This window comes from Heliconius melpomene, chromosome 10 (assembly GCF_056956725.1).
Source record: "Heliconius melpomene rosina isolate 202511_hmr_F chromosome 10, ASM5695672v1, whole genome shotgun sequence".
Taxonomy (NCBI): Eukaryota; Metazoa; Arthropoda; class Insecta; order Lepidoptera; family Nymphalidae; genus Heliconius; species Heliconius melpomene.
The window spans coordinates 12,888,299-12,901,506 of record NC_140398.1 but is presented as its reverse complement, the minus strand read 5'-3'; the positions used below and the strand labels follow the sequence as shown (position 1 = coordinate 12,901,506).

General features: G+C 32.6%; 2 protein-coding genes across 18 annotated transcripts in view; one reads left to right on the top strand and one right to left on the bottom strand.

Annotated features, from left to right (window-relative positions):
• The window catches only part of alpha-Catr (alpha-catenin related), a 50,269-nt gene extending 43,054 nt beyond the window's left edge, over positions 1-7,215 (top strand). For 8 of the 12 annotated variants that reach the window (XM_085191298.1, XM_085191297.1, XM_085191294.1 and 5 more), the window contains 3 exons: positions 70-276; positions 800-859; positions 2,074-7,215. In XM_085191298.1, the coding sequence (XP_085047424.1) occupies positions 70-276; positions 800-859; positions 2,074-2,199 (393 nt within the window). In that variant the 3' untranslated portion in view covers positions 2,200-7,215. Of the gene's footprint in view, positions 1-69; positions 277-799; positions 860-1,236 lie in introns of all 12 variants that reach the window. The other 4 variants (XM_085191300.1, XM_085191301.1, XM_085191305.1 and 1 more) reach the window with 2 other exon arrangements.
• Positions 2,256-13,208, bottom strand: part of pnut (septin 7-like protein pnut) — a 32,455-nt gene continuing 21,502 nt past the window's right edge. For 5 of the 6 annotated variants that reach the window (XM_085191310.1, XM_085191311.1, XM_085191306.1 and 2 more), the window contains 4 exons: positions 12,517-12,595; positions 11,675-11,895; positions 10,875-10,915; positions 7,497-9,594 (listed from right to left, as the gene is read on the bottom strand). In XM_085191310.1, coding sequence (XP_085047436.1) covers positions 9,554-9,594; positions 10,875-10,915; positions 11,675-11,895; positions 12,517-12,595 — 382 coding nt within the window. In that variant the 3' untranslated portion in view covers positions 7,497-9,553. Of the gene's footprint in view, positions 2,390-7,496; positions 9,595-10,874; positions 10,916-11,674; positions 11,896-12,516; positions 12,596-13,208 lie in introns of those variants that run through there. The other variant, XM_085191307.1, reaches the window with a different exon arrangement.

Here is a 13,208-nt window from a genome sequence, read left to right as displayed (position 1 = left end):
AGATATATTAAAATAAAGATTGAAATACATTATGATATTTTGATTAATTTTTGAAATTTTTAAATAAAGGTGCCTGCCGGAACGATAAAAAAGGAACTCTTAGAGCATTTAGACAAAGTACCGACGTACGTTCAGCAGCTCCAGTTCACAGTGAAGGAGCCGACGGTGGGAAGGGCGGCCACTTTCAGCAAAGTGGATAATGTAATTCAAGAAACCAAGCATCTTATGAATGTAATTAGCAAAGTCGTCACGACGTGCTTCGACTGCGCTAATAAGGTGACATATGATAGTTGTATCTGTTATTGTGTGAATAAAATTACCTTTTCGAGCAACACATGGCACATTTTGAAAGTATAGACAATTTTCTAGGCAATATAAAGAATTTAGTGCATCGGAACGTAATGTTCCTTAGGTTCCTTTGCCGTGGGAGAAGAGTGTGGGAGTGATAAAAAGGCACCAGAGTGTTGCACCCGTTAAGTACTTTAAAGATTATATTCGTTCATGTTAGACTTGCGGGGGTCAAATGTGTAAATACCGACCAAAGATTTGTTCTTGTCCTTAATTAACGCGTCTTCTCTGAGATTGTATTTTCACATCTGTATGAATGCAGACTTTTAGATATCGCATATTTTTAGAACTATAACTACAAGAATAAATCTTCTTAGAATTAGCTGTTAGATTAAAATAGAAATAGAAACTCTTAAATTTTTATAAATTCCCATTTTATTTTATTGTATGTTATATTGATTTTTTATTTCTGTTCTCTTATCGCCTTACTCTGGGTGGTTTCCAACCTCAGGGTCTTATACCGTTGGACAAAGCGATAAACAAAACCTCAACAAATACAGGGGGCGATTCGGTCTGTCTCAGTCTTGCACTATCAAAAACACCAATATTCATGTAACTCTGTGTGTACCTGTGTATGTAGTCACTTAAGCATGCATTGTGTAACTTCTTGACAATTTTGCATAGTTTATCAGATTGTTTTTAGAAGATGTTTCTTGTAATTTTTCTGGTTGTAATCACGGGCAGAAGTACGTACGCTAGACAGCTAGACCAACCTGAATCAAACTTGGTAGGCATCACCTAAAACCATAACAAGTAAACATTTAAAAGAACTTAACGTACCCAATTTTTGTTTCCAGACCCAACGAAAACATATCCTACAGACGGAATGACAATACGTTTTATTTCTGGTCCCTTTTAAGTTTATTATTATTTTTTTGGTAATTTCAGTATTCCCTTTGTATGCCCGAGAGAGTTCCTATGCATTGGAAGCCAAACTTACGAAAAGCATCCACATTTAAGAGTGAAAATAGTGTTTTAAATGGATAAAGTAGGTAATTGTGTTGAACGAAGTTGTTGGCTTTGACAATTAACAAAGCTTTTAACCTGCATCGCCAATAACAGACGTCATCAACGTGAACCTATTAACGTCGTGGTATTTTGGAGTTTAGAGTAGTAATGTTTGATGGTGTATACGATAGTTGATCTGGATGTTGTTTATGTGCTGTTGCAAACAATAGATTAGACTCTGTGTGACTTCATCAACACTTAGAGTATATAAAGTGTTGTTAAGACATTTTATAACTTTAAGTCATACGCTATCTCTTTTATGGAGTTAACCGCTAGTAATGTCAGCCACCAGCAGCCCCCTTAAATTAGGGGGGCTGCCATTGAATATTTCCGAATTGATTATAATTATAGTTGTTTATGGAAAAATAAAAGCGTGCATGGTGTTTAATGTCATTTCAATGGGTGCCGTAGCGGTGTCGTAGACATCGGTACTTGGCTAAGGCTTCTCTAACAAAACGCATATATTTTCTTTAAATTATAACTAAAGTTAAAAAAGTTAAAAATTTACTTTTAGATCATTTTCTGAATACCTATACAGATTTTAACATTTTTCTCCTAAAAACTCTAGCGTTTTATTAAAGAGCCTTACAGCCATAAACGTCAGTATACCTAAATGTCACTAACATATAATAACACAATGCGTTTTCTTATAGAGCCTTAAAGCCCGTTCGTTATAATGAAATTAAAGCATAATACTAACATATGGTGGTGGTGCAGTACAAGCTGGACTTCACGGGGCTGTCGGCTGCGGGCGCGGGGCGCGGCGCGCGCGACGAGGAAGCGGCGGGCGGCGGCGGCGGCGACGCCAAGCCGGGCGGCAGCACCTCCGACACGGCCATGTGACAGTACGGCATGGGCCGGCGCGGCAAGGGCGACGCGCGCCGGACCAGGGTCAGCTTCCTCTTGTTTTAAGATAAACGTCTTGAAACGTCGTCGCCGTTGGTGAAGCAAGCATTAGACTGACAGGTATCTTGATGTTGATAGCCAGACGTGGAGAACTAGCTGGCTCGTATTGCCACGCAGCCGAGCAAAGCTTTCGGTAAAATACAGAAATTAATGCTTATAAAGAAATTTATTTTGAAAACATTGGAACTTAATAATAAGCGAGTAGCTACGAAAAGTATTTAAGTCACCAAACATTGCGTAGCACGCTATATTATCTTTTTAATCGTTACCGCTTTAGAGGAAATTTAATTAAAAGTTAGATCACATATCAGTCTAGTGCTTGCCTTGGACGCCATATTTTTACATTATAATTTAAAACAAACACCTACAATCTTATAGATAAAAGAAAAACACAGGCAAAGTTATATATATAATGTAATGAAATGTGGCGCCAAGACCGACTTACAAAGCTGCTAATGTATTAAATAATTCGACAATACATTGCGATTATTTAATATATTAGAGCCCCTTTAATATAAGATGGACAGTACGATAATAATGATAGTTTAAGCAGACCACTTGCGACACACAAGCGAACTGTAATTTAATATAAGGTTTCACATAACAATGAACGCAATCGTGCGAGCACGACGCATTTGGCTGTGGATCAAACGTACCTATTATATTAATATTTATGTAATGGTTCAATCGTAGATAATCTATAACTGCATACATACTTCTCACGCTGGTTTCCATACTAGGTTAGGTTAAGAATAAATGACATCGCCACAAACCGCTGATACACTCATATACGAATTACTCGTCGGGTTTATATTAATAAATAAGTAAAGAAAGAGTGAAATCGTACAATAATAATAGATACGAATACTTGTTACACTATTTAATTGTTACAAACAATACGTAAGCATCAACACTAAATATTATATTTTTGTGTTATCCCCGTAGCTTCTACTTCCAATATTATATGTCTGAATAATATATCATACATATATATATTTAAGTATGTATGTATGTATATATAGTAATTATTTTCCAAAGCATATTATTTATAAGCAGTATATTATTATGCACCTTGCACTTTATGTGTTCCTTTTGCACTTTTTTGGCGAAACTATGCACGGAAGCTTGTTTTTATATTATTTTGGTATTTATGTGTTTAGTGTTACATACATGGACATTCTACTATCATACAACACATGTGACTTCTGCATTCAATGTTACTGCATACTTCTCGATGTCTCTGAACGAAATATGTACATTGTAAATAACCACAGTGTCTCAAAACCCAGTCCCCGGTGGCAGGAGTACCCGCCAGTACCCGCCAGTGCCCACCAGCGCCCGAGTGGGGGGCAGTCATTGCATGATTGTGAACAAAGATAAAGATAGATGTGTGTTGCATGTGTGTACGTAAATGTAATGAATGTCGTACTTCATCTTTCCGACGGGAGGATGTTTGATTAAGATGGGGGAACTTGACTCTGGTGGCTGACAGCAGCCCCCGCGACCCACGTCGCCCGCGAAACACTCAGTGTTATATAGACTAACGAAACGAAGCACAAACAGCCATGTCGTGAACCAAATAAATATTCAATTTAGTATTTACATTCACATTCATATTTGCAGTTCAAATAAGAATGTGAAATAATACCTATTTATGAAATGTACAGGAATATTTATTTGACTTATGAACATTTTCTATAAAAAAAAACAAGGTAAAGGTCTGTGATAAGTTCACAAGCCACGGACTCTGCACTCGTATTTGCATCAGCATTGCCGGACGACGTATTTATTTAAAAAGAAAGAAAACTTGGTCTATAGCTCTATACCAAAAATTCCTTGTCCAGCAAGGAACTTAGTATGGAAAGATATTATAAAATAATAAAAAAATATTATAATTGCAAAATGGAAAAAAATATTATTATAGAACATTACAAATTTGTCAGAAAACTACTTATATGCATAATTTAAGAAGACACTAAATAATCTAAAAATAACCATTATTATTTGCATTCATTTTATTTTCTTAAAACAATTAATCGACTAGATAGAAATGAGATTACCGAATCACCTAAAAATCTGGCAATGCTGATTTGCATGCTTCTGTGTAACTGCGGCTGCCACGACCTGCCTGCCTGAACGTAACATCGCTAGGCATGACGCCCATCACTAGCTCCAACATGTACGGCAATAATAAACATATCAACCGATCTAGAATATATCGTGACAGTGTTGACAGAGACGACTCGTTATTTAGTATTTAAGGGTTTATTGCGTTGTAAAATATTAATAATATATTAGGTTACTAATTATCGTGCCTAGATGGAATGCACCAATGCGTCATTGTTAGGTACATACGAAAATTTAAATATACCTACTATGTAGATTTGCAATAAATTTATTTATTATATTATATGTACGCAGTGTAATAATTAAGTAGTTTTGTGTGTTTTGTGATTTAAAAGTTTTTTTATGTTATTTTCTTATAATCAGTTATCATTCATTCTTACAAAATATTAGGTTTGCTCGGTTTATATAGACTTATATAACATATATATGGTTATATATATAGTAAATATAAAGTACCTGGGTGCATAACAAACATCTACCTCTAAAAACGGATGGAATCAAATAATTGTTAGTGTAAATAGAAAGCTAGTACCAGTACGTTCAGTTAGCTTTCGTGTTTGTGCAATGTCAGTGAACACCGTCAGTGGTTTGTGCTCGATCCTTGTGTACGGTCTATATAACACTATTGTTTCACACCTTTTGAGCTATTACTCCTTATTTATTACACAATTATATTTTGTAGTTACTTTTCACGTTGTAAATGTAATTTGTTATATAATATAAGTAATATTGTAATTGTATACTCTGTATACGTATACAATATATATTTTCGTTATTTAGTCATCAATTTTATATTAAAATATATATATATTATTAGTCTGTTTAAATATATGACGAATAATATGTTAAGGCTAAGTAATATATTATTACGATTTAACAATATTCGATTTTTTAAAGAGCTTGATGAAGCTTTATATTAGCGTTGTGAATCGAACTTGTGGCCACTTATATAAAGTTATAGTCGAATATTAGATTTAACATCTCAGTCACAAACATTCATAATTAATATTAATGTAAAATGTAGATATCTTCGCAAAACGCTGTTAAAGTATTTTCATTAGATATGTAATTTATCCTTAAATCAAATCTAATTTATCCTTAAATTAAGATATTTATATTGTGACTTTGGATTTAAATTGTTCTAAATATCAATATTGTAGGAACCATCGAAGAATCGATCTATAAATGTTAATATGTAATATTCATTTATAATTTCCTTTTAATTAATGCTTAAATACAAATTTCGATAATAGTTTGATAATAGTTCGTTTTACAGTCTAACTGAAACTTTACAATAGGTAGCTTGTATCCTACCACTTTTCAAAAATTATCATATTAAAAAAATATTAAAAAATCATGACCCCTGTACCGTGTATAGGCGCCCTCAATCTTATTACAAAAAGATAGAAAATTAATGAATTTGAAAACCTGCCCACATTGTATTTATGCCTAGTCTGTTTACTTAATTGGTTTGTTAGAATGACTTTACTATAAATGTAACTTGCTTCACGCTAGTTTCACACACATAATTAATAAATTTCCAATAGGGAAAACAAGTGATCTGTAAATTTACTAAGTAAGAAACGAATACCAAATAGGAAATATCCATTATATATGCAATAGCTGCCGTTGTGCCTCTAAACGTAGAATATGTATCGATGCTAATCGCAAAAGGCAATAATTTAATTATAAATGAAACCGCACATTCTCATCTTTTTGTAAAATTAAGATATTTTTACATATTACGTCGGTCATTTATTAATATTAATCGTATTTCCTATTAAGAAGTTTACTCTTAACGCTTCGAAGCTTTTTGACTTATCTTCGAGCTACCTAATTGACATTATTAATAGATATAGCGTTCGACTACATCGTCAAGTAAATTAACTTCCATCGCATTTACGATAATATTGTTTTACTATTAGAATAGAAACTAGAGATACAGAGATTTGTGATATTAAAAAATACTTTTGAGATTTAGTACAACGTCCTCAATGATTTCAAAGTTTTGAACGTAGAAATTTTAATAGGACAAAACGAGAACACCAATAATAGTAATTATTAATATTGCATAGTTTTATATTTAGACGAGGTGTAGATCGGAACAGGGTTGGAGATGAAAGATGGTTGCTGCCTACTAAATTTAACCACCTAAATAAATTTCGATCGCATAGACTAGGGACTGTTGCCAGATTACTTTATTTTCGTTTACAAATAGAAAATCTTACCAATGTTACAATGAAACAAATGTTTATTTATGTATAATAAAATTTATCTGATCGCTTTTAAATATTTTGAATAGATGATATATTGATAATATATTTTTATTCTTCTCTTACCATTTGAATGTAAATGATGGAAGCCTGAAGGAGTAAAGCCCCGAAATGTATTGTTGTAAATATTTATTATTTTATAAGATATAGATTCTAATAAGATATTTTAAACAAAGTACGTATAATCGTATCAACCTGACATTGTTAAAAGTAAGAGCAAATAAATAAAATAGTAAGATCAAGAAACTGTTGTGATTGTTAAAATATATTATATTCGAAGTTGCATTTTGATTAAAATAATATAAATTAGAAGTATATTTTCCATAGTGCTGCCAAAGATTTATTATAATAATAAATAGTTGTAGTCATGTTGTTTACGGAATATTTTGAGGTTGTAATCGATGTGACAGGTTATGAGTGTAGGTAATTGCATGTTTGAAACTATTTGTGAACGTCGTTCGAGTTGCAAGGTTTATAGTGATGTATCCAGATGATGTTGTCCTGTGGCGTGATCATGGTCGAATACAAAATAAAAAAAAATCGTACGAAAATATTTAAACCTTTCATTTAAACCCCGTCCTACCAATTTTCTTAAACAAATACCATACCAACTGAAAGTTGCTATAAAATGATTGCACATTGTGCCTATCGATACTTAAGAGCTATGTTATGCACAAAAGATTTCTTCTTACACTGTAATAAGTAACAGTATGTAAATAAATAAATGACACCTTCCAAGTACAAAATGTCACATGGACGAAGCTTTTAGAGTTAATTCTCTTCAACATTATATTGTTTAAATAAAAATGGGGAAAACCAATAAAAACAAATACATCCTATATATTACGTATTTATTTATATTTATTAAAGGTACAATATATTACACCGTCTCGACTTTGCCCTCCATCATCACACATCCTTGGTAATAAGCAAATGATCGTATGGTAATGGGTCACTGCCCTACACAAAATACAAAATTAATAATATACTTAAAACTACATATCTAATTTTAGATCGGAAGTCAATACTGCAGTGTAAGGAAAATTATACAAAATTTAACCACGGCATGTCGATTAAATAAAGATTATGCAATCATAAATAACGAGTTAGTTGAATATAAATCACTCGATTATATAGTAATAGAGTAACGGTAAAATGACTAAACAAAAATATTTACACGAAGCAAGGCATTGAGTACACTATTTAAGAGTCATACGTAACATAATAAATTTATGTATTTATTCATAACAGGATAGGAGTCGATTAGTATCGATTACGAACTACGAATAAACATAGAATATAAATCATCGTTAAAATCATGTCGGCGACCGAGTCCCTTCCCTTTAGATACAAAGAGTCTAATACCTAGCTAGGGCTAAGGCTAACTCACACTTTACCTATGAGCATATCAATATCACTAAGCAGTTATCCGAACAATTACGAATGACACTGAAAACTCTATTTGTAATTCGATTATTATTGTATCACTAATTAATTATTTAACTAATTTACTATTCTGTCCCACTAACTGCGCTAAAACTAGAATAATATGATAAAACTCGAGTACTAATTTTAAAATCGATATATGCATTATAATGTATTTGATTGCGGTAATCATTCGTAATCGTTCAGATCAACTAAGCACAATACATGAAGTATCAAATGAGCTTCCACACTTCTATCACTCCAAAACGTACCGTTAAGCTGAACTCGTACAATTACTTTATAAAGAAGTAAAAAATATCTAATCCTCGTATAATTTAGAATGGTGTTCCTAAAATTTCAAATAACTACGATGCATAACATCTAATTAAACATTTCAACAAAATGACGCTAGCATTATTAAAAACATGGTATTATTATAATAATGTGTAGACATTGAGTTATATGCAATTTATTCAATATATTAAAAAGCAGCTTCAAGCTTTTTCCCGCATGGCTGGGTAGGCAGAGGGAACCTAGTGCTAAGACACTTTGTTCCCCACTTTTCCACTCAATTTTCCAGTCATAGAACGCCGAGTGACAAAATTCGAAGCTAAATCAATTTTCTTTTCATACCAGAGCGAGGATATTAAATAACTCATTCCTTCAAGTGGAAATTGAACCCACAACCATCGTGTTTACAGTCAAATGCTGCCGCTTCGCCAAGACGGCCTTTTAATTTTTTTTTAAATAGTTATTTGTATCGTTTGCTGATTTTTATAGTCATAAAAGCAGTATACATAACATACAATAATGTATATACCCCGATGTCTACGAACACACGTGCGTCTTACTAACTTCATATGTATGAATATATGTAATATATATTTACTTCATACAGATTTTGAGCGTTTCCCACTTCACTTAAGAAAATTCAAGCAAATTGTAATTACAGGCTACTTTGGCAACTTTGTGGACGATATGAGTCACAAGCTGGAGTAAATCGAATAAAATTGTGCTTTATAGCCATTTCGTGATTTGCGTTCACGTCTAATCCCGGTATCACGATATTCAAAATATCACAAAGTATTTTATAAAATGTTAATCCTAAATATTAAAGTTCACTATTTAATAAACGCTACATCCTTTTATTACGAAATTTAGTTCAGAAATTTAAGAGACACCAAAAAAAAACAAGTTATTTAATAATTTAAGAAAAAAAGAATTATACAACAAAATCATGTCAAAAATTTTCAAAAGTCACATAAAATTAGGCCCCACTTATAAAATAAATGCTTTGTCATGGAATTCTTATATTAATAATAAATATGAATAACAAAATAACATAATGTATAAAGTAATCGAATGTTTGATACAATTAGTCTATCGTGTCGTTGTTTTAGATTTATTACATTATTACAGATCGTCAATAAAATATAACAAAACATGGTTTGCATCTTCCGCTCACTTTATATAGAAATTCCGGATGTGACATTCTTAAATGACCAATCTGAAATTTACAACAAATCAAACATTTTCATTACGATGTAAATTTTTATCAAATGTAAAAAAAAACACCAATATATGAAATGATGAGTTGAAATTGTATAATAGTAATTGATAAATCAAAATTGCTTTCATCCCATCAGTTCGTGCGTAATAACACAAAACCCATACAAACAAAAGTCACAATTTATATACAAATCACAAGAGACATGTTTTAGTAACGTCAATAAGACCAGGCGTAGAACAGAAGCCCACGTGTTAGTTAAACAAGTCAATACATATAAAAGTAAACGTGTTTACAAAACGTCCGAAGCGATTTACATTTAATCGAAATGGCACTATAATAAGTAAATCTCGTAAAATCTCAGGCCAGTGCAAGTGACGGCACGGTTACAAAGTACGCTTCTTCAATACATTACGATATGCAGAGTAAATACCTTGAAAGTATAAATAAAAGTTTTATTAAAACGGGTTCAGTACAAACATGGTAGCCGACGATGGTTGCTTTAGCCATTGTGATGAAGCACTTTACATGCTCCCGTCAGTATGATACAGCTATTAATAAATACATGTAAAAATATTAAATACATTTACAATGTAAAGGTCGTTTACGATAATTCGAATTATCTTTTTGTTTCGAATTTCGCTTTTTTTTTAACAGTTTAGAGTCCAAGTTTATGTTATTTTATTTTTACAAATTCAGTCAATACAAATAGTGCAAAGTTCAATTTGTCTAATTTAATTAAGATTTACACTTTTTTGTGTAGTAAGTACATAGTAAAAGAATTTGAAAGAACACATTATACTGTGAAAGGATAGAGTAATATAGTGACAATAAACAATATTTTTTTATTATTTACGTATTAAACACAAAATAAAACTTCAACTCTAAACTGTCTATATTCGTATATAGAAAAAAATAACATTTTTTAATATCTTTGATTTTCGCGATTTTTACAAATTTAAAATAAAACTTTTTAGGCGGATTAATCGTCTATATTTAGAAATACACTTTTTTGGTCTACCCGTGACCACGGGCTGCTGCCGAGTGTACTAAGCGTTGAGTTTCCAAAAATGTATAAGTCTAATTACATATACGTAATTAATCCGGTTAAACAGTTTCATTTAAGAATGTAACATTATTAGCATATGTTAAATCAAAATATAGAACCGAAATAGAGTCCTGAGAGAAGCATGTATGTAGGATTGTAGGTCTCCAATGTTAATCACGCAACAGTAACGGTGGGTGCGAAGCCGACGCGAACAATGGCGATTAAAACAAACCTTTCTTTTTCTTATCCTTTTTATCCTTGCCGTCTACCGTCCTGGAAATAGAAATGGATTTATTAAATATATTTTTTTAATACGCTACAGACTCAGACTCTCATGGTTCGTACCTTTTTTGCTATGTAATATTTTTGTTATTAATAAAACTAGACTTGTGTGATTATATATAGATAGTCTCTATATTTATAAAAATATGTGCCTAAGAGAACAAGACATTTCTTAAGTACATTTAGCAAGTAATGGGTAAATGAAACGAATCCCATAAGATTTTTTTTGTATTGTTGCACATGTTAACGCACTGTTACATATGAAAGATTTCGAACTTTGATTATCATATTTTGTAAGTGTAATTACAAACATTAGTGCCTTTTTATATATTATATTTAATTGAATGTGAATAGATCCAATTAAATACAATCTATAAAAAAGAAGTAATACCTAGACATATCACTATATACTTTTCATCCGAATTAGCGTAGATTTGATTACCCGTAACTCTGTTATCTCTACTAGACTACCACAGCAGAGTAGGTATAAATGAATGAGATTATTAAAAAGCAGAGGTCAGTCAGGGCACAAAGTGTGACAGTAAATGTGACAGGTTGTTGGTTCGATTCTCACTTGAGAAAATTATATATTTAATATTTTACTTTCTTCGCTCTGGGGTCGACCTAAGCGCGGCGTTGAGTTCCGAAAAAAGTGAAAAACAAACGTGGCCAACGTCAAGTGAGAAAACAATACATGTACATCTGCGTAATTGCCTCGTGCTGTACGCGTGTCTACATAGATGTACTCACTCCTTGCTGTTGGCCTCGAGCGAGCGTCGCCGCAGGTCGTCGAGTGACAGGCCGGTCTCGCGCTCCCAGGCGGCCTGCTCGGCCAGCAGCGCGCGCTGGCGCTCTTCGAGCTCGCGCGCCTGCGCCTCGAGCGCGCGCCGCGTTGCCTCGTGCCGGCGCGCCAACTCCGCCTCAGACTCCTTCAGCTTGGCGCGCTTCTCGCGCACTTTTGTTTCAAATACCTGGCATATTTCAATGCAGACTACAATTCTGTATCAGGCGTGAATAAATTTATAAGTCGACTTGCATACCATATTTAAAATCACACATATAAATAACGTTTGTTATTAAGCCATAATTTTTTGATCATATAATAAAAAACTTATACTCGAAACTTGAAAATCCACACAAGGATTCTTGCATAAATCAATGTATTTGTCCTACATTGCAAGTCCGTATAAGGAAAAGGTACTAACCGCGCCTTCTTGTTCGATAACCACTTCCTTGAATAAGTTATTACGTATTAATTTAAACCAATAAATATGCATAGAACGTCATCAATAATAAACGAATGCAGAATAAAAGAAATACTTAAACATTGCTTTTAGAATGTATTTTATATAAAATGAATGTTGCAAAATTTACACGCAACATGATCGTGTATTCAACATTTACTCAGAAAAGTATTTATGTGTCTAGAATAATGATTATACAATCCTCAGAATGGTAGCAGCGTGACTTTGAGTTCCACCACTCAACATGCAATGTCTTAAAAACAGGACGGAGCGTGGGGCGTCGAGTGTCATATCACTATGTTCTGTCTACCTGGGTGCAGCGTGAAGCAAAAGATATCTTAAACATACCTGTTCCATTTCACTCTCCATTTTCTTCATTTTAAGATCGTGTTCTCTTTTCTCTTCTTCCATTTGGGCCAATGGATTCCTGAGAACAAACATAGTATCAATAATATTGCTTAGCAAGGTTAACTCGTGCGCCCAAAGGTATTTGTATAAATATTTGTATTTATCATATTTTGTTAATAACAAAATCAACTCATGCAACGAAATAGATTTAAAGGTTAGGGCTGTCAGATATATTATGTATTTATAAACTGTGTATAATAGAATTTGTGGTTAACCATACCAAAAGATTCAAAAATATAAAGAATAGGAATTTTTTCTGCACCTTTAAAAAATTTAAAACGTAGACGGAATAAAAATCAAATATGCAAATTGAAATTGTTATACATATGTACACTATGTATCGGAAAGAAGTTAAATATTTGTTGTCTCTGTAATATTGATAATAAAAATCACGTTGAATGTGATGATGTATGAAGTTCTTGCTTTCACTTTTGTTAACATTTATGTATATATAGTATGCACTTATGAAATAACCAGCGATTCACGTAACATGCGTTACAAATACAACGCGGATATATAAAATAAACTACTTAAGCCGTGCTAAAACAACACTAACAATACGTGCGTTAACATTTATCTGGACCAAAACCAATAGAAAAGTAAGAAGGAAAATGAAAAAAGAACTATAATGA